Here is a 22,657-nt window from a genome sequence, read left to right as displayed (position 1 = left end):
CTGTAAGGCCAGGAACCTGGATAGAAGGTTGTCAAGCAGACCCATGTGTCATAAAGCGGTCATACAGGTTAACTATCAGCCACGTGGCAGGCAGTCAGAGTGGGGGAGCTGCCTGTTCATTGTTGGATCTGTAGCATCTCTGAGTCCCCATGTTCAAAGGCCCCAGATGCTGTCATCCTCGCTCCAAAGGTCAACCACCCACAGGATTGACTCGAGGTCGGTGTATTAGTTACACAGTGGAGTTTAACCGACTCTTATCACTTTGTCCAGCTTCAGTTAGAGTCATAGAGTCACAGAGACGCACAGCAAGGAAACAAACCCTTCGGTCCAACCCGCCCATGCCGACCAGATATCCCAACCCAATCTAGTCCCACCTGCCAGCACTTGGCTCATATCCCTCCTAACCCTTCCTATTCATATACACATCCAGATGCCTTTTAAATGTTGCAATTGTACCAGCCTCCACCACATCCTCTGGCAGCTCATTCCATACTTGTACCAACGTCTGCATGAAAAAGTTGTCCCTTAGGTCCCTTTTATATCTTTACCCGCTCACCCTAAACCTGTGCCCTCTAGTTCTGGACTCCCCACCCCCCACCCCCACCCCAGGGAAAAGACTTTGTCTATTTATCCTATCCATGTCCCTCATAATCTTGTAAACCTCTATAAGGTCACCCCTCAGCCTCCAATGCTCCAGCGCAAACAGCCCCAGCCTGTTCAACCTCTCTCTATAGCTCAGATCCTCCAACCCTGGCAACATCCTTCTAAATCTTTTCTGAACCCTTTCAAGTTTCACAACATCTTTCCGATAGGAAGGAGACCAGAATTGCATGCAATATTCTAACAGTGGCCTAACCAATGTCCTGTACAGCCGCAACATGAACTCCCAACACCTGTACTCAATACTCTGATCAATAAAAGAAAGCATACCTAACGCCTTCTTCACTATCCTATCTACCTGCGACTCCACTTTCAAGGAGCTATGAACCTGCACTCCAAGGTCTCTTTGTTCAGCAATACTCCTTAGGACCTTACCATTAAGTGTATAAGTCCTGCTAAGATTTGCTTTCCCAAAATGCAGCACCTCGCATGAAGAATTAAACTCCATCTGCCACTTCTCGGCCCATTGGCCCATCTGGTCAACATCCTGTTGTAATCTGAGGTAACCCTCTTCGCTGTCCACTACACCTCCAATTTTGGTGTCATCTGCAAACTTACTAACTGTACCTCTTATGCTCGCATCCAAATTATTTATGTAAATGACAAAAAGTCGAGGACCCAGCACCGATCCTTGTGGCACTCCACTGGTCACAGGCCTCCAGTCTGAAAAACAACCCTCCACCACCACCCTCTGTCTTCTACCTTTGAGCCAGTTCTGTATCCAAATGGCTAGTTCTCCCTGTATTCCGTGAGATCTAATCTTGCTAATCAGTCTCCCATGGGGAACCTTGTCGAACGCCTTACTGAAGTCCATATAGATCACATCTACTGCTCTGCCCTCATCAATCCTCTTTGTTACTTCTTCAAAAAACTCAATCAAGTTTGTGAGACATGATTTCCCACGCACAAAGCCATGTTGACTACCCCTAGTTAGTCCTTGCCTTTCCAACTACATGCACATCCTGTCCTACTCAGGCAGTTAACTCGAAGAGTGGGTGAGTACTGCCAGCTCCAATGATTGGTCAGTACCATCCTTGAAGCAAATGTCCCCCCCTCCATTGTATGCAGCACCGTGAATTATCACAGACCTCTGTCAGGTTTCAGGCACGCTATCCAGCTGCTCCCAATGAAATCTGTGCGATGAAAGTTCTGCTCATGATCATATAAATAAATCACCATTGAAATAACTAGAACTGCAACATCCCAGAGCACTTCACAGCCAGTGGTGCACTCGGTGAGGAATAAGAGATACTAAACATGATGACTGAAGGCCTCTCTCGGATAAGACATTAAACCCAGACCCCGGCCTTGGTTTCTTGGAGACGTGTTAAGAGAACACCACGATGCTGTTCCAAAGAGTCGGGGAGTCCTTTCCAGTATCCCAGCCAATATTTATCTTAAATCGACGTTAGGAAAGGGCAGATGGTCTGGACATTATCACATTGGAGTTTAACCTAACTCTAATTCTAATCTTGCTGTTAATGGGAGCTTGCTGTGCACCGGTTGGCTGCTGCATTTCCTGCGACAGTAACTCCATTTCAAAAGTACTTTGTTAGCCTGAATGGACTTTGGGGCTTGCTGAGACTATGAAAGGAACCTTACAATAGACCACTTCCTTTTTATTTCTCTAAAATCAGATAGTAAAATCTAATCAGCCGATCCTTGTTCGGAGGGTAATTGTCAGCGAAGGTTTTAGCGAAGCTGTTGTTGGCCTGACCACACCATACCTACAGTATAGTCACACCAGTGGGGAAATGTATTGTGAAGGTATTTGTGTACCAGCACTGTGACAACCTCGAACCTCAGGCCACACACTGCACACATTAAGCTTATCGGGCTTCCCCAGTATGGGGTTTGCTGCAGCAGTCTGACACTGGAAAATGCCAGGTACAAATAACCACAGCCCAGGCTGGCACATACACGTCCTTATCACTGGGGCGTGTTGTTGTTACTTAAGCCACAAACTCTCTCTCTCCCCCTGGTCCTTGAGGCACACGGCTGCACGCTGAAATCCTTTTGTTATCACAGCTATTATGTAAAGAAGGAGAGGGAATTTGTATTTACACAGCGCTCCTAATGAATTCAGCGGCGCTAAGCCTCAGTTAAATGGATTACATGGATTTTACTGTTTGGGCTTTAGATAATTAATGGCTGCTTTCAATTCTAATTGACAGAATATAAAATGCCGCTTGTAACCTATACTCGCGAGGGATGTGCCCCATATTTGGATGTGACTTGCCTGCAGATGCGGTGCTGGGAAGTGAGGGAGTTACTGAGATGAAGCAAGGCTCTGGCACTGAGCTGCCTAAATAACAAGGCACAGCGTGGGGCACTTTCCTCCCATTTCACACTCACTGATACCTGGTACCCGCATTGAGGGCAGGTGTATAACACGCCGCTGTTGTGTTGTACCCACATAACAACTGAAACTTATGTGCCACCGCCGCCCCCCCCCCACCAACATAATGAAATGATCCAAATGGCTTCACAGGCGCCTTACTGAAGCAAAATCTAGTCACTCAAGGAGATACTCGCTGAGCTAACTAAAAAAAAAGTAGCCAAAAATGTAGGTTTTAAAGACTACCTTAATGGGAGACGGTTAAAAATCACACCACACCAGGTTGCAGTCCATCAGGTTTATTTGGAAGCACTAGCTTTCGGAGCGCTGGCCTCTTGTGCTTCCAAATAAACCTGTTAGACGATAACCTGGTGTGGTGTGATTTTTAATTTTGTGTACACCCCAGTCCAACACCGGTATCTCCCAATTAATGGGAGAAGGTCAGGTAGAGGGGCAGAGAGATGGAAGGAGCTCACTACTGGTGGTGGACTGATTAAAATCAGGGATGTACAAGAGGTCAGAGTCAGAGGAGCACAGATATCTCCTCAGGGTGTGGGATAGAAGGAGATTATGGAGATCCGGCTGGTGGGGTGAAGGTGAGGCAATGCAGGGATTGAAAACCATGGATGTGAATTCGATAATCAAGATGTTGGTTGATTGGCGTTAAGCCAAAGTAGGTCAACCAGCAGAGGAGACCCTCTGAAGAGAATGAGGACACAGAGTTTTCGTTGACCTCCACTTTATAGAGATTAGAATATGAAAGACCAACCACACGCCCATTGGAACAGACAAAGCTATAGGGTTTAAGTAGAAGGTGAGTTGAGTTAGGGTTAAAGTTAAAAATCACACTACACCAGGTTGTAGTCCAATAGGTTTATTTGAAAGCACTAGCTTTCAGAGCACTGTTCCTTCATCAGGTAGACTAGCTCCGAAAGCCGGTGGCACAGTGGTTAGCACTGCTGCCTCACAGCGCCAGAGACCCAGGTTCAATTCCCACCTCAGGCAACTGACTGTGGAGTTTGCACATTCTCCCCATGTCTGCGTGGGTTTCCTCTGGGTGCTCCGGTTTCCTCCCACAGTCCAAAAATGTGCAGGTGAGGTAAATTGGCCATGCTAAATTACCCGTAGTGTTAGGTGAAGGGGTAAAATGTAGGGGAATGGGTCTGGGTGGGTTGCGCTTCTGCGGGTCGGTGTGGGCCGAAGGGCCTGTTTCCACACTGTAAGTAATCTAATCTAATCTAAACCTGTTGGACTATAGCCTGTGTGGTGAGATTGTTAACTTTGTCCACCCCAGTCCAACTCTGGAACCTGCACATCATGAGATTGGGTTGACATTGTTACAGTGGTGGAAATAATTGGTCATAGTATTGGAATGACTGTGAGGTTAGACACACACCTCAAGGTAAAATGTGACATGAAGCTTGCAAACAAACTGGTTTAATCTCACAACTGTGGCAGGACCCTCCAGTGCAGAAAGAGGCCATTTAGCCCATCGAGTCTGCACTAATCCTCGGAAGAGCATCCCACCCATACCCAAGCTCCCCTGCCTTATCCCTGTAACCCCACATTTAGCCAGTCCAATCCACCTAACCTGCACATCTTTGGACAGTAGGAGGAAACTGCAGCACCCAGAGGAGACCCACGTAGATACAGGCAGTACATGCAAACTCCACACAGACCATTGCCCGAAGCAGGAATTGAACCCAGATCCTTGGGACTCGCAGGCAGCAGTGCTAACTACTAAGCCACCGTGCTGCCCAGTAGTTTAGAACAGAGTTTAGATTAGGAACCAAAAACAGTTTCAACCTTCCCAACTTCTAACTGGAGGAAATTTCTGCTCATGTGGATAAGATATAGGATGAGGTCAAGGATAGGACCTTGGAAGTCACCAAGGGAGAGAAGTCATTGCAAGTGCCCCTCTGATTAGATAGATATGAAGGAACTTTGCAAGGGCAGTCCCAATCAGTTGGGTGACAGTGGAGAGCCACCGGAGGAGGATGCTTGATCATCTATGTCGAAGAGGAGGGAACATGGGTTTAGTGAAGGAGAGGGCCTTGAACATTGGAAGTACATTTTGAGGACAAGATGAGATCAGAAAAACAGCGAGTGAATGTAGGAGAGGAATTGGAAAAAGATATATATGTTCAGGGCTAGGGAACGATAGGCATTAGAAGAGCTGGATGTAAGTTTGCTCACTGAGCTGTAAGGTTCATTTTCAGAAGTTTTGTCACCATACTAGGTAACATCTTCAGTGAGCCTCTGGTGAAGTGCTGGTGTTATGTCCTGCTTTCTGTTTATGTGCTTAGGTTTCCTTGGGTTGGTGATGTCATTTCCTGATCTTTTCCTCAGAGGGCAGTAGATGGGGTCCAAATCGATGTGTTTGTTGATAGAGTTCCGGTTGGAATGCCACACATCTAGGAATTCTCGTGCATGTATCTGTTTGACTTGTCCGAGGAGGAGGTTTGGCCACGAGGGCTACTGAAAGGGAGGGACAGTGCTGTCTATCTTAGTAACAGAGAAATCTATGAACTCCTCACACTTACTGCAGTAGGTGAGGGGGGGAAGGAAAGGATATTAGGCTATATTAGGCCATTCCGAAGTGGTCCCAACAAAACACAGTTGGTGACCTCAATCTGGCAAACGATTGCCCCCAGACACTTGCAAGTTAAAAGAAGGCTGCTTGTTCCATGGTGCATTTAATGTATTTCTTGAGTAATGGGAGCACCCAGGTTAATACCTGCTCAGTGAATCTCAGATACACGACAATGCTGGTCTCAGGGTTAAGAGAGTGGAGCAACCTACCCAGAGCTCCTCTTCATCCCTACACCCTTTAGAGGAAACATGTTTATATAAAAAAAAGTTCATGCATTCCTATAGTGCCTTTCAATTCATTCCAAAGTGAGTGAAGTACTTTTGAAGTCAATTTTGTAGAAGACACCACAGCTAATTCAAACACAACAAGCTCCCAGAAGCTGCAAAGCGATAATACGTAGATCACCTATTTTCTTGTGATTTTGACTGAGCAATAAATATTTGGCCTGGGCACTGGTTAAACTACCCCCTGCTCCTCTTTGAGATAATGCCATGGAATCTTCCACTTCCACTGGAGAGTTTTCTGGATGCCAGACGTACCAGCTGTTAGAAGTGAGAGCCTGGGTCGAGGGTTTTGGTGCTGAAAAAGCACAGCAGGTCAAGCAGCATCCAAGGAGCAGGAGAATCGACATTTCAGGCAAAAGCCCTTCATCAGGAATGAGGCTTGTGAACCGAGGGGATAGTGAAATAAATGGCGGGTGTGGGGTGTGTGGTGGGGCTGGGAGGAAGATAGCTGAGAGTGCGATAGGTAGATAGAGGTGGGGGTAACGTTGATAGGTCGGAGAAGACGGTGGAGTGGATAGGTGTGGAAGGAAGGTGGAGAAAGTGAGGTCTGCAGACGCTGGAGATCAAAGCTGAAACTTTATTGCTGGAACAGCACAGCAGGTCAGGCAGCATCTAGGGAACAGAAGATTCGACGAGGACCAGTCATGAGGGCAGTGCCAATTTGGAATTTTGGAACTGGGATGAGGTGGGGGCAGGGGAATGAGGAGATTAGTGAAGTCCACGTTGATGCTGTGTGGTTGAAGGGTCCCAAGGCGGAAGATGAGGCGTTCTTCCTCCAGGCGTCGTGTGGTTAGGGTGTGGCAATGGAGGAGGCCCAGGACCTGCATGTCCTCGGCAGAGTAGGAGGGGGGCTTGAAGTGTTCGGCCATAGGCTGATGGGGTTGGATGGTGCGGGTGTCCGGGAGATGTTGCCTGAAGCGTTCTGCGAGTAGGTGTCCTGTCTCCCCAGCGTAGGGGAGACGCGTCGGGAACAATGGATACAGTAAATGATGTGTGGAAGTGCAGGTAAAACTCTGATGGATGTGGAAGGCTCCTTTGGGGCCTTGGTTGGAGGTGAGGGGAGAGGTGTGGGTGCAGATTTTGCAATTCCTGTGGTGGCAGGGGAAGGTGCCAGGAGGGAAGGGTGGGTTGATGGGGGGGGCGTGGACCTGACAAGGCAGTCGCGGAGGGAAGGAAAACGGATCGGGGTGGGGAGGGAAATATATCTGGTGGTAGGGTCTGTTTGTAGGTTGCCAAAATGGCAGAAGATGATCCAATGTATATGAAGACTGGTGGGGTGGAAGGTAAGGACTAGGGGGCATCTGTCCTTGTTGCAGTTGGAGGGGTGGGATTCAAGAGTGGAGGTGCAGGAAGTGGATAAGATGTGCTGAAGGGCATCACCGACCATATGGGAAGGGAAATTGCGGTCTTTGGAGAAGGAGGCCATGTGGTGGAACTGATCCTCCTGGGAGCAGATGCAGCGGCAGCAGAGGAATTGGGACTAAGGGAGAGTGTTTTTACAGGAGGCAAATGGGAGTCAGTGAGTTTGTAGGAAATGTCGATGTTGAATCCATCATCATTGATGGAGATGGAGAGGTCAAGGAAGGGGAGGGAGGTGTCCGAGATGGTCCAGGTGAACTTAAGGTTGGGGTGGAATGTGTTGGTGAAGTTGATGAACTGTTCAACATCCTCGTGGGAGCACCCGTGTGGGCCCCCAGCTATGCCTGTCTCTTTGTCGGCTACGCAGAACAGTCCATCTTCCAGAGTTACACTGGCACCATTCCCCACCTCTTCCTCCGCTACATTGATGACTGTATCGGTGCCACCTCGTGCTCCCACGAGGAGGTTGAGCAGTTCATCAACTTCACCAACACATTCCACCCCAACCTTAAGTTCATCTGGACCCTCTCAGACACCTCCCTCCCCTTCCTGGACCTCTCCATCTCCATCAATGGTGACTAACTCAACAGTGACATCTTCTACAAACCCACCAACTCCCACAGCTACCTAGACTACACCTTCTCCCACCCTGCCTCCTGTAAAAATATTATCTTTTATTCCCAATTCCTCTGCCTCCGCTGCATCTGCTCCCAGGAGGACCAGTTCCAACACAGAACACACCAGATGGCCTCCTTCTTCAAAGACCACAATTTCTCCTCCCACGTGGTCAGTAATGCCCTTCAGCACATCTCATCCACGTCCCACACCTCCACTCTTGAATCCTATCCCTGCAACTGCAACAAGGACAGAACCCCTGGTCCTCACCTTCCACCCCACCAACCTCCATATATATCGTATCATCTTCCACCATTTCCGCCACTTACAAATGGACTCCCACCACCAGGGATATATTTCCCTCTCCACCCCTAACCGCTTTCCGTAAAGACCATTCCCTCCACGACTCCCTTGTAAGGTCCACGCCCCCTATGCCTCTCGGCACCTTTCCCTGCCACCGCAGGAATTATAAAACCTGCGCCCACACCTCCCCCCCTCACCTCTATCCAAGGCCCCAAAGGAGCCTTCCACATCCACCAGAGTTTTACTTCACTTCAACACATGTCATTTACTCTATCCATTGCTCCCGATGCGTCTCCTCTACGCTGGGGAGATAGGACACCTATGCAGAGCGCTTCAGAGAACATCTCTGGGACACCCGCACCAACCAACCCCATCGGCCCGTAGCCAAACACTTCAACTCCCCCTCCCACTCTGCCGAGGGCATGCAGGTCCTGGGCCTTCTCCATCACCACTCCCTAACCACCCGATACCTGGAGGAAAAACTAATCGTCCACCTCGGGAACTTCTAACCACATGTTTCCTTCACCAGTTTCCTCATTTCCCTTCCCCCCCCACCTTATCCCAGCTCCAACCTTCCAACTTGGCACCGCCCTCATGACCTCTCCTACCTGTCCATCTTCTTTCCCACCTATTCACTCGACCCTCCTCTCCGACCTATCACCATTATTCCCACCTCCATCTACCTAACACACTCTCAGCTACTTTCCCCCCAGAACCACCCCCCCTTCCCATTGATCTCAGCACCACCTCGGCTCACAAGCCTCATTCCTGATGAAGGGCTCTACCCCGAAATGTCGATTCCCCTGCTCCTCGGGTGCTGCCTGACCTGCTGTGCTTTTCCAGCCCCACACTCTCGACTCTGATCTCCAGCGTCTGCAGTCCTCACGTTTTCCTCAGAAGTGAGAACCTGTCCCATTCCTCAGTACTAATGGTCTGCAAGTTGATGAACACAGGAATTGACCAAGAGAAACAAAACTGTCAACAGATTGTGTGCTTGTTGTGATGGATTTACAAAAGTTTGAATTTGCACTTTTGGCTGAGTCCTGATGGGTTGATGTCTCAACACTGCATTGATTGTTTCTTCCAAAGCCATCTGCCTGTGCCTCACTTTGCCAGCCTCGCGAACCATCCCTGCAACTACTACAGTGAGAGATTTTAATCAGCTTACCTCAAAACCCAACCATTAGCTTTAGAATGTGTTAAATGCTCTCTCGGACGGCCATGCTGAGACAATTAAGTGCCAGTTGCAAACTCGGAATTTTGCACATTGTAGCATTGACCTGGAAAAGGGAAGTTCACTGATGATGTGGATAATAGAGGCATGAATGCAGAATTCAGGAAGATTGTGGTTTCTTGCAACATGACAAGTTATTCTAAATATTTTTGAGGGATTTTGTATGGTCTCCAGAGACAATCTGTCTGATAGGAATTCTGAAGTGCATATAGAGATTAGAACCAACTAATGCAAACAATTGTATCTTTACAGCATGTCCCTACTGAACCACAGCTGTGACCCAAACTGTGTCATTGTCTTTGACAGAAAACAACTCCAGCTTCATGCAATTCGACAGATTCAAGCAGATGAAGAGGTAATTTCTTGTGAGGTGATAGCTGCAAATGAACATGTTGAGAGAACTCTGCTGCACTTGTGCTCCAAATCCCATTCAGCCCTCTTTATGGCCCCACAATACCCCACCTGTGAAATCCCCTCCAACTGTACAACTTCCCTGATCCCTGTACGCCTCCTCTCCTGGCCTCTTGCTCTACCTTTGCTGGGACTGGAGGATTTGAGAGAGGCTGGAGTTTTTTTTTCACTGGAGCACAGGAGGTTGAGGGGTGACCTTATAGAGGTTAGTAACAGTGAGGAGCAGTGTAGTAATCATCAGGCAATGAATAATAATAACCGAAACAGCACCAACAATGGCCAGAGCATATAAATGAAGAATCGTTCCTGTGTATTTTATTAAATAGCCCCACGCTCACTTTCTGGGAGTGAACATTCAATTTAAACAGGTGTCACAGGGTAATAATCCACACAAATGAAGGAAATCTAGCTCTGCATTTCCAGTATAGACTGGTTTTCACTATCTCAGCCACAACAGCATCTTCTATATGTCATGTACCATTATTCAACCCAGATCTCGCACTTCCTTTGGAATACAACCATCCTGGGTTTACAGTTTTGCCTTTATGTAGGTGCTCAGAGTAAGATTATGGAGAGGTTTTTTTTGTGTGTGTTATTTGTGTCACATGCTCATCCTTGTTTTTTTTTAAATTCGGCTGTTATCTCTGTTGCCTACATTTCTGATCAAAGGTGACTAACGTGTGCCATAAACATCAAACTGAATAAGCATCAGCAAGTCCTCGAGTACTGTGCCAAGTGAAACTCTCATCCTTTTAGGATGGCCTTTTTCCCAAGGTCAGGAATGGTCTCAAGTCTATGTGGGGGGGTGGGGGGGGGGTGGTGGTGAGACAGTGGAAGCAAACCCCTTCCCTATACATGACCCAGCTATGGTTTGAACAGTTTGGTTAGTTTGTTTTCGGGTAAGAAAGTGAAAACTCTGTGCCACTGTACTGGAGATGAAAGGCTTTTCATTAACAATACTTTGTCATTAATATCTTCAGAGGTCTCTGTGTATTTGAACTGAAATGCGAACAGAGCCTCCATCATGTGACCCTAAATGGGCCCAATCACAACAGTGCACACGATCACGGTTAAATTCCACCAGGACCTCATGAGAGAGTGTGTCTCATGGAATCGTCATAGAATCATTCAGCATCAGAGGCTGTCATACTGTGCACTGTGTTTAAGTCAGGTCTTTGAAATTACTATCCAGGTCTCTCTCTCCCTAGTATCTCCATCCACCCTTTCTCCAGAGCCCTGATTACTATTTTCCCTTTTCCAAGCATTGATCCACTTCCCTTTGGATAGTTCTTGTTGAATCTGCTCCCATTACCCTTTCAGGTCGTGTATTCCTGATCATCACGGCACGCTTCGTTAAACAGGCTCATGACCATTCGCACTGATTTGCCAAAAGTAATTGTTTCCGTGTAAAGATCATTCACCAGACCCTGCAAGCTCCAAAAACGAATGTCCACCATTAGCTGTGATTCTGGGATTGGAAGTCATTTACTAAATAATCTGCTAAGAGTTACAATGGAATCTAATGTATGGTCATCAGCTGGGCTGTCTGCGTGATGTATTTGCGACAAGCTGCAGACATAATTACACAGCACCTTGTTTTATATTGACAACTGAAACTTGTAGATACATTGCACCTTTTTTAGACAAAAAAGGGACATAGAGAGAGGCAATCTCTGCTGCATCCCCAACCAAACCCTGGTCTGAGAATTAAGATTGACAGTTCACTGCTCTTCCTGCACCTCCATGCTGATCGTTCACTCTTTTCTCATGGTGTCCCTTTCCTCACGTCTGTTTCTCATGTCTTCATTCTGATGAGTGCAAAGCTTTGCCTTCTTGTCACCTTTCAACAATGTTTAAAGGCCGACTGTAGTGACGAGTGACAGATTGAGGGGGGTGGGGTGGATGGAGTGTTAATAGGAGGTCCCATCATGTTGAAGCATTTGAATGACATTCACACAGGCCACTGTTTTGACTATAAGTGGGTTAATGTTTCCATTTAAGGCAGCAGTCAGAGGATTTCCTCAGAGTCCTAAGATATTAAAACATTCCATGTCCATCTGCAACAAACATGGACAAATTCAGGTAGGAGAGAATCTAACCATCACCTCTTTACATTCAATGGCATCATCATTGCTTAATTTCTTACTATCGACATCCTAGAGGTTACCATTAGCCAGAAACTGAACAGAACCAGCGAGGTGAACATTGTAGCTGCAGCAGCAGGACAGAAATTAAGAATTAGCAATTAGCTCAATTTCAGACTCCCCAAAGCCTGTCCACTATCTACTAGGCACAAGTCAGGGGTGTGATGGAATACTTCCCACTTGTCTGGATGAGTGCAGCTCCAACAACACTCAATGCCAGCCAAGGTGAAGCAGCCCACATGCTTAGTACCACATCCACAAGCACCACTCCCTCCACCATTGAGGTTCAGTAGCAGTACTAGTGTGTACTATCTACAAGATGCACTGCAGAAACTCACCAAAGATCCTTTGACAGCACCTTCCAAACCTGCAACCTTACCACCTAGAAGGACAAAGGCTACAATGACATGGTTAACAGCACCACTGCAAATTCCCCTTCAAGCCATACACCAACCAGGATTGGAGGTACATTGCTGCTCTTTCACCACCACTGGATTACAGTCCTGGAACTGCCTTCCTAACAGGACCGTGGAAGTCACTACAACCGAAGGACGGCAATAGTTCAAGAAAGCGGTTCACCTTTGCCTGCTCGAGGGCAATTAAGGATGGGTAATAAATATTGGACTTACTCTGCGGAGACCATATCCCACAAACAAATATTTAAAGACGCTGTGTTCACAGACTGAAGTGCTGTTATCACACACTGCTGGGTTTGACCTTAGGCAAGCCTCCGTGATGGCAAAACTCAAAGATTCGGATGGAATTTTAAAACGTTAAGCCCTTGTTTTGTTTTTCTCTACAAGATCCATCTTCAAAGTGCTGTTTTTTCTGGGTGAGGAAGAGGCAAGGTACCTTTTCACTTTCCAGTCTTTATCACCCTATCCTTAATCACCCGGTAAACTATTCATGCAGCCTTTGAAGTTACCATTGTTATCAGGATAATGAGGTGCTCAGTGGCAGCTAGCCAGGCAGTTACTCACCCGCAGTCAAGGACAACCTGAGCAGTGCCTTTACCTGGCCCTGCACCACATGCACACAACAGAAGCAGGGAAACTGATAGACTGACTTGCAGGCAGCTTTGTGACTGGCTACAGCAGTATCTCATTGCCCATTGCCTTTGAACTTTTATAGCCTCCGTTATGAATACAGTTGATGTTGAGATTTCTACAGTGAGCACCTCAGGACTTGGCATGACCTTGCGTTCAGCTTTTGTTGCAGCAGTGGTGAAGCCGAGGCCAGGCTTGAACAATCTGAAAGCCAGGCACGTAAAAGGGAACCAGTGGTTTGTGGAAGAGCCGAGAGCCGCGCCAGTTCTTCCCCTGGTGTATTAAGAAGAAACTCTTGCATTTATGTAGCACCTTTCATGACATCCTAGCTTTCAGCCATTGAAGTGTAGTTACTGTTGGAATGTAGGATACACAGTAGCCAATTTTTACACATCAATCTCCCACAAACAGCAATGTGATACTGACCAAATATCACATTTTCTGTGATGTCAGTCAAAGGGTATTGGCTATGGCAACGTGCATCACTTCCCTATACTTCTTCGTAATAGTGTCATGTGATCTTTTACATCCACCCGAGGGAGAACGCAGGGCCTTGGTTTAACTTCAGAAAGGCAGCATCCAGAACAGTGCAGCACCACCTCAGTGTGGCACTGGAGTGTCAACTTTGAGTTGGAGTTCAGGTCACTGGAGTGGGGTTTAGAGCCATGACCTCCTGACTCCAGGGTGAGTGCAATATGCAATGTCCAAATCCCAGCATGCATCTTAGTGATACTGGCTTCCTGCATGGCCTCGGTCTCTTATATAGGGGATGTGCTTGAGAAGCTGCAGCCACGTCACAGACAGCACTCAGCTATTCATTTCTCACATTTGGGTGGCACGGTGGCTCAGTGGTTCGCACTGCTCCCTCTCAGCACTAGGGACACAGGTTCGATTCCATCCTCAGGTGACTATGTGGAGTTTGCACATTCTCCCCGAGTCTGCGGGGATTCGCTCCGAGAGCTCCGGTTTCCTCCCACAGTCCAAAGACATCAGGTGGATTGGCCATATTAAATTGCCCATAGTGTCCAGAGATGAGACTAGTAAGTGGAGTAGCCATGGGAAATACAGGGATAGGGTAGGGAGGTGAGCCTGGGAGGGTTGATGTGGACTTCCCACTGTAGGGGTTCTATGATTCATTCCACTCTTGAAACAGGTCCAAACTGCAAAGATGAGAACTGGAAGACAATTCAGATTTTGATACTGATTTCATGTAACCCAGAACTAGAAATTTTCAAATGTCTGCTGCTAGGGCAAATTTCCTTCACAGATAGCAATTAACCTCTGACTGATCCCACACAGGAGAAGATTAGATTACATTACAGTGTGGAAACAGGCCCTTCGGCCCAACAAGTCCACACCGACCCGCCGAAGAGCAACCCACCCATACCCCTACATTTACCCCTTACCTAACACTACGGGCAATTTAGCATGGCAACTTCACCTGACCCGCACATCTTTGGACTGTGGGAGGAAACCGGAGCATACGGAGGAAACCCACGCAGACACGGGGAGAACGTGCAAACTCCACACAGTCAGTCGCCTGAGGCGGGAATTGAACCCGGGTCTCCGGCGCTGTGAGGCAGCAGTGCCAACCACTGTGCCACCGTGCCGCCCACCAAACACAGCCCCAGCTTAACAGATTAAAGTTTTGCACATTTTACGTACAAGATCTCTGAATGGTAAGACAAAGTCACCGAAAGTTTCTTCCCTGAATTTAAAAGAAACATTGTGCTGTGAGAGGAGAGATCAAAACTGAGCCCCCATCTGCCTGGTTGGGATGTAAAAGATCGCATGGTGCAATTTTGAAGAAAGTTAGGGGAGTTATCCTTGGCGCCCTGACCGATACGTATCATCCCATTAACATCACCGAAGCTGATTATCCAGTCGTTATCACATTGCTGTGGGTGGGGGCTTGCTGTGTCCAAACTGGCTTCCACATATCCGACATTACACTTCCCAAGCATTTTATTAGCTGTAAAACATTAGGACATGTCCAGTGGATATGAAAAGTGCTATATAAATGCAATTCTCTCTTTATGTCATAGAGCTGTACAGCACGGAAACAGACCCTTTGGTCCAATCCATCCATGCCAACCAGATATCCTAAATTAATCTAGTCCCATTTGCCAGCATTTTACCCACACCTCGCTACATCCTGTCTATTCATATACCCATCCAGATGCATTTTAAATGTTGTCATTGTACCAGCCTCCACCACTTCCTCTGGCAGCTCATTCCATACACACACCACCCTCTGCATGAAAAAGTTGTACCTTAGGTCTGTTTTAAATCTTTACCCTCTCAACTTAAACCTGTACCCTCTCGTTTTGAACTCCCCTATATAACAACAGCAGCTACACTTCCTAAGTAGTTTATTAGCTGTAAAACATTAGGACATGTCCAGTGGATATGAAAAGAGCTATATAAATGCAATTCTCTCTCTATGTCATTGAGCTGTACAGCACGGAAACACATTAAGCTATTCACCTTATCCACGCTCCTCTTGATTGTATAAACCTCTATAAAGTCACCCCTCAGCCAGGAAAATAGGCCAGCCTCTCCCTATAGCATTAACCCTCCAAGCCAGCAGCATCCTTGTAAATCTTTTCTGCACCCTTTCAAGTTTAGCAACATCTTTCCTATAGCAGGGAGACCAGAATTAAATGTAGTATTCTAAAAATGACCTAACCAAAGTCCTGTACAGTTGCAAAATGACACCCCAACACCTATACTCAATACTCTGACCAGTAAAGATGAGCATATCAGATACCCTCTTCACCATCCTACCTACCTGTGACTCCACTTTCAAGGAGTTATGTTTTTCAATCACTTAAATCAATCATTCACATTTCTCAGCAATAAAGTAATTGTAGGTACAGATTGCTGTTGTGTTATGATAACTGTTATTCAATCTGACACGCTGAGAGTAGAACTAAGGGGAATCTGCGAGCTTTTTTAGGGAAAAAAATATATTTCTGAGGTAGCACCCTGAGAGTGGGGAGCCTGTGGAATTCTCTGTCACAGAAAGCAGTTGAGACCAAAACATTGAATGTTTTCAAGAAGGAGTTAGACAGTTCTTAAGGCTTAAAGGGTCAAAGGGTATGGGGAGAAAGTGGGAACAGGGGACTGAGTTGGATGATCAACCATGATCACACTGAATACAGCTGTAGGATTGAAGGGTTAAATGGCCTACTCCTGCTCCTAATTTCTCTGTTTCTATGTTATGTGGTCCTTTGAGCCCACTCCACCATTACAATCATGATCCTGACAGATTTCCATGCTTTAATAGTTTGGCATATGGTATATTGGGACTTCCAGGAGTGTAACCCAACAGTTCTTGTCTTCGTCAGCAGGTCCAGTCTTCCCCAGACACGGGCGGGACTCCACTCCCAAGATAAATGTGCCGAAAGGACAAGGTTGGGAAAAGGCAATCTGGTCTCTGTTTGAGTGCAGATCCCATGGGACACCAGTCCTAAATAGAAGAGCTGTGTTTAGTGAATGAACACAGAATGAACTACATCTGACATGTAGATGGTAATCTAGCACCACTCTGTAGGACAAGATGTCAGCTTGCAGATGGACTGCAGGATGTTGGCAACTAACCCCAACTTGGATTTTATTTTAGATAATAAGAAATGTTAGTTATTAATGTTTAGGCTCAACTGTTTGTGTTTCCTTCTGCCCTCCAGCTGACCATTAGTTACATTGATGTGATGGCCACAAGTCCAGAACGTCGGAGACAATTAGAGACGCAGTACTGCTTTACATGTGATTGTGTACGATGTGAGACAGCCGACAAGGTTTGTTATGTCTGAGTTACTTGGGGAGTCGGTCGTGTCAAGGTTCCTGATTCTTGTGTTCACATTTTATCCACAGCTTTGCTTAATTCTGTTTGAAGGCCACTTCACCTGTTCCATTGGCTCCGGTGTCTTGTTGCATTAGGCCTTAAACGCTTAAACAATCGTTTATTGACTCTTGCATTGGAAAAGTGCGATGCTGGAACAGGTTGTAATGTCAGGGAAGGAGAGTGGGAGGTGTTGTGGGTCAGGATTCATCAATGTTGTTGCTCACGGGAAAAATGAGTTTACATCCCGCCCTCAAGTTGATGTGATGAAAGTCTTTTCCATCGTTTTCATTTTTGATTATAACTATTTGATGTTGTGTCTGCCGTGGTTCACGTCTGTATCAGGACGTTATGGGTTCAAGTTCCACTCTAGAGACCTCAGGATAGACCGATACCCCCATGTGACGCTGAGGGGGTGCTGCTTTGTCACTAGTGCTGTTTTTTAAAATGTAAAACGGCTGATGTGGCAATTATTAGATCTTAATTATAGATCTGTATTAGATCTGTATTATAATCAATTGCTGAATATCCTACAACAGCAGCAGCACTTTAAGAAGTATTTAACTGGCTGTAAAACACTTTGGGGACAGCTAGTGATTGCAAAAGATGATATATAGATATCTTTCTCTCCATAATAGATGATCCCACAGTACTATTACAAAGAGGAGCAGGTCACTTCTTCCCGGAGTATGAACTAAAATAAACCCCATATCATCTGGTCATTATCACATTGACATTTGTGGGAGCTTGTGTATGAGGTGTGAGCTTACTGAAACATATAAGATCTTAAGGGGTCTGGACAGCATAGCTATGGACAGGATGTTTCCCCTTGTGGGAGAGACCAGAACATAGCAACACAGTTTAAAATACAGGGTCTCCCGTATAATTTGGAGGAAAGGGAAATGTTTATTCTGAGGGTTCTGGGCCAGTGAAACCTGCTTCCCCTATCATCCCCAATCATAATTAGTGCCGAAATAGATAGATTCTTGACCAAATGATAAAGACACCATTGTCCCAGAGGGCGATAGGACTGCTTTCTCATTACAGAGAGGTAAAAACAATGACTGCAGATGCTGGAAACCAGATTCTGGATTAGTGGTGCTGGAAGAGCACAGCAGTTCAGGCAGCATCCAAAGAGCTTCGAAATCGACGTTTCGGGCAAAAGCCCTTCATCAGGAATAAAGGCAGTGAGCCCGGAGCGTGGAGAGATAAGCTAGAGGAGAGTGGGGGTGGGGAGAAAGTAGCGTAGAGTACAATGGGTGAGTGGGGGAGGGGATGAAGGTGATAGGTCAGGGAGGAGAGGGTGGAATGGATGGGTGGAAAAGGAGATAGGCAGGTAGGACAAGTCCGGACAAGTCATGGGGACAGTGCTGAGCTGGAAGTTTGGAACTAGGGTAAGGTGGGGGAAGGGGAAATGAGGAAACTGTTGAAGTTCACATTGATGCCCTGGGGTTGAAGTGTTCCGAGGCGGAAGATGAGGCGTTCTTCCTCCAGGCGTCTGGTGGTGAGGGAGCGGCGGTGAAGGAGGCCCAGGACCTCCATGTCCTCGGCAGAGTGGGAGGGAGAGTTGAAATGTTGGGCCACAGGGCGGTGTGGTTGATTGGTGCGGGTGTCCCGGAGATGTTCCCTAAAGCGCTCTGCTAGGAGGCGCCCAGTCTCCCCAATGTAGAGGAGACCGCATCGGGAGCAACGGATACAATAAATGATATTAGTGGATGTGCAGGTAAAACTTTGATGGATGTGGAAAGCTCCTTTAGGGCCTTGGATAGAGGTGAGGGAGGAGGTGTGGGCGCAGGTTTCCTTCATCCCCTCCCCCACTCACCTATTGTACTCTATGCTACTTTCTCCCCACCCCCACCCTCCTCTAGCTTATCTCTCCACGCTCCAGGCTCACTGCCTTTATTCCTGATGAAGGGCTTTTGACGAAACGTCGATTTCGAAGCTCCTTGGATGCTGCCTGAATTGCTGTGCTCTTCCAGCACCACTAACCCAGAATCTCATTACAGAGAGACAACTGATGATGAGTTTAACCTAAGGGTCCTCACTTTTCAGGCAAGGAGCAAGGTTGTGAAGACAGCACCGTAGAGCGGCATGGTGGCTCAGTGGTTAGCAATGCTGTCTCACAGCGCCAGGGACCCAGGTTCGATTCCAGCCTTGAGTGACTGTCTGTGTGGAGTCTGCATGTTCTCCCTGTGAGTTTCCTGTGGTTACTCTGGTTTCCTCCCACAATCCAAAGGTGTACACATTAGGTGTATTGGCCATGCTAAATTGCCCATAGTGTCACGGGTGTGCAGGCTGAGTGTATGCAGGGTTACGGAATAGGGAAGGAGCTGTGACTGGGTGAGATGCTCTTTTGAGGATTGATGCAGACTTGACAGGAGGAATGGCCTCTTCTGCACTGTAGGGAGTCTGATTCACGGTAACCTCAGCCAGTACGGGTATTGAACCTGTGCTGTTGGCGTCACTCTGCAGCACAAGCCATACTTCCAACCAACTGGGCTAACCAAACCCATTCACTAACGAGAGAGTTGGTGATTATTGGGAGTATCGGGAATGTGGAGCTGAGCCTGAAATCAAATTAGCCATGACCATATTGAATGGTGAAGCAGGCTTGAGGGACCGAATGGCTTCACCTACTCCAGCATGGCTGACAAGGTTGCTGCGCTACAGCAACAACTTCAGTGCGGAAGAGAAATGAGCTTTGAGGTCGAGAAATAGATGCTACGTAAATGCAAGTCTTTCTTCATACACTGTGGATTGAGCTGGAGGGAGTCTCAGTTCCAGACACTGTAAGTCCATGGCCTCAATACCAGAGAGCCCAGCAACATCAAACTGACGCCAGGAGTGAGATACTGGCTGTCTCTTGATGAGGTGGGTAAGGAGTGTTGTAATGAGTTACTTTCAAGCATTATTTATGAAGAAGAAAGAATTCTCTGTCACCGAGCAAGTGTTGAAGTGATGTCTTGAGATGTGCTGTCACTACACTGACATCTTCTTAGCAGGAAGCATTTGATCAACCAGGGATTGAAGTGGATTCCAATAACGTTTTTTGTGTCTGTGTTGCTGGACGCTGGCCAGAGATTTATTTGCTCAGACACACAACGCCTCCTCGCAAATAAATCAGACAGGATGGCTTTTCAAATCAATTCGATTCACTGCGAGTGAGCTGCTTCTTCATTATCTTCAGGGCTTCAGGGACAGCCAATAGAATGAAGGGGGCCAATGGATTGACGAGTGTCAGTCGAGAGCACGGCTCTGTAACCTGCTGCTCTGCTGAAGAGAGGAAGCCAGTGGGAATGGCAGGAGTTGAGCTTCTCCTTTCCCTGTTAAATTAACACCACTTTCAGGGCCACAGTCACTGACCAGCAGGGCCCAGGTGCTGGAGGTGCTAGAGATCACAGGATTTTCTTTATTCTTTCCTGGAATGTGGGTTACTGATAAGGCCTGTATTTGTTTTCCATCCCTAACTGCCCTTGAATTGTGTGCCTTGCTCGACTGTTTTGGAGGGTAATCAGTCATCAACCACATTACAGTGAAGTTGGAGTCATGTATGTTAGCCACACTGGGAAAAGAAGGTAGATTTACTTCTTAAAGGTATAAGACACAGCACATTGGAGATTGTAAATCTCACTAGCTGAAGGGAGTACACAATGAACTTCACTGAATTACAAAAGTATGCAGTGACCCTGACTGGGTTCAAAAAGCATACTGTGAACCCCAGCTCCTTCAGGCAATATACAGTGAGCTTCACTGGATAGAGACAGTGTACAGTAAATCTGAAAGTATTTTGTAGAAGCAGTGCTTCGAAAGCTAGTGTTTCCAAATAAACCTATTGGACTACAAGCTGGTGTTGTGTGATTTTTAACTTTGTCCACTTCAGTCCGACACCAGCTTCTCCAAATCACTGGCAGAGACAGTGTACAGTGAACCTCACTGGTACAGACAGTGTACAGTGAACCTCACTGGTTAGAGACAGTGTACAGTGAACCTCACTGGGTAGAGATAGTGTACAGGGAGCCTCACTGGATAGCGGCAGTGTTCAGTGAACCTCACTAGTACAGACAGTGTACAGTGAACCTCACTGGGTAGAGACAGTGCACAGGGAACCTCAGTGGGTAGCGGCAGTGTTCAGTGAACCTCACTGGTATCGACAGTGTACAGTGAACCTCACTGGGTAGCGGTAGTGTTCACTGAATCTCACTGGACAGAGGCAGTGTACAGTGAATCTCACTGGTTAGAGACAGTGTACAGTGAACCTCACTGGGTAGAGATAGTGTACAGTGAACCTCACTGGGTAGCGGTAGTGTTCACTGAATCTCACTGGACAGAGGCAGTGTACAGTGAATCTCACTGGTTAGAGACAGTATACAGTGAACCTCACTGGGTAGAGATAGTGTACAGTGAACCTCACTGGGTAGCGGTAGTGTTCACTGAATCTCACTGGACAGAGGCAGTGTACAGTGAATCTCACTGGTTAGAGACAGTGTACAGTGAACCTCACTGGGTAGAGATAGTGTACAGGGAACCTCACTGGGTAGCGGCAGTGTTCAGTGAACCTCACTGGTACAGACAGTGTACAGTGAACCTCACTGGTTAGAGACAGTGTACAGTGAACTTCAATGGGTAGAGAAAGTGTACAGTGAACCTCACTGGTGCAGACAGTGTACAGTGAACCTCACTGGATAGCGGAAGTGTTCAGTGAACCTCACTGGTGCAGACAGTGTACAGTGAACCTCACTGGATAGCGGAAGTGTACAGTGAACTTCACTGGGTACAGGCAGTTTACAGTGAACCCCTTACTGGGTAGAGACAGTGTACAGTGATCCTTACTGGGGAGAAACAGTGTACAGTAAACCTTTCTGGATAGATACAGTGTACAGTGAGCCTCACTGGATAGAGTCAGTGTACAGTGAACCTCACTAGGTAGAGACAGTGTTCAGTGAATCTCACTGGATAGCAGCAGTATACAGTGATCCTCACTGGATAGCGGTAGTGTTCACTGAATCTCACTGGGTAGAGACAGTGTACAGTGAACATCACTGGGTAGAGACAGTGCACAGGGAACCTCAGTGGGTAGCGGCAGTGTTCAGTGAACCTCACTGGTATGGACAGTGTACAGTGAACCTCACTGGGTAGCGGTAGTGTTCACTGAATCTCACTGGACAGAGGCAGTGTACAGTGAACCTCACTGGTTAGAGACAGTGTACAGTGAACCTCACTGGGTAGAGATAGTGTACAGGGAACCTCACTGGGTAGCAGCAGTGTTCAGTGAACCTCACTGGTACAGACAGTGTACAGTGAACCTCACTGGTTAGAGACAGTGTACAGTGAACCTCACTGGGTAAAGAAAGTGTACAGTGAACCTCACTGGTGCAGACAGTGTACAGTGAACCTCACTGGGTAGCGGCAGTGTTCAGTGAACCTCACTAGCTGGAGACAGTGTTCAGTGAATCTCACTGGATAGCAGCAGTGTTCAGTGAATCTCACTGGATAGCAGCAGTATAGTGATCCTCACTGGGTAGCGGTAGTGTTCACTGAATCTCACTGGGTAGAGACAGTGTACAATGAACCTCACTAGGTAGAGACAGTGTTCAGTGAACCTCACTGGGTAGCAGCAGTGTTCAGTGAACCTCACTGGATAGCGGAAGTGTACAGTGAACTTCACTGGGTACAGGCAGTTTACAGTGAACCCCTTACTGGGTAGAGACAGTGTACAGCAAAACTTTCTGGGTAGAGATAGTGTACAGTGATCCTTACTGGGGAGAAACAGTGTACAGTAAACCTTTCTGGGTAGATACAGTGTACAGTGAGCCTCACTGGACAGAG

General features: G+C 47.1%; 1 protein-coding gene across 2 annotated transcripts in view; it reads left to right on the top strand.

The window, feature by feature from the left end:
- Nucleotides 1–22,657, top strand: part of smyd3 (SET and MYND domain containing 3) — an 815,623-nt gene that overhangs the window by 677,089 nt on the left and 115,877 nt on the right. For both annotated transcript variants that reach the window (XM_043695426.2, XM_087991171.1), the window contains exons 7-8: nucleotides 9,639–9,741; nucleotides 16,677–16,787. In XM_043695426.2, coding sequence (XP_043551361.1) covers nucleotides 9,639–9,741; nucleotides 16,677–16,787 — 214 coding nt within the window. The remainder of the gene's footprint in view (nucleotides 1–9,638; nucleotides 9,742–16,676; nucleotides 16,788–22,657) is intronic.

This window comes from Chiloscyllium plagiosum, unplaced genomic scaffold, assembly GCF_037043375.1.
Source record: "Chiloscyllium plagiosum isolate Xiang-an unplaced genomic scaffold, Cpla_swu_hap1 HiC_scaffold_10, whole genome shotgun sequence".
Lineage (NCBI taxonomy): Eukaryota > Metazoa > Chordata > Chondrichthyes > Orectolobiformes > Hemiscylliidae > Chiloscyllium > Chiloscyllium plagiosum.
This window is presented reverse-complemented; position numbering and strand designations above follow the sequence as displayed.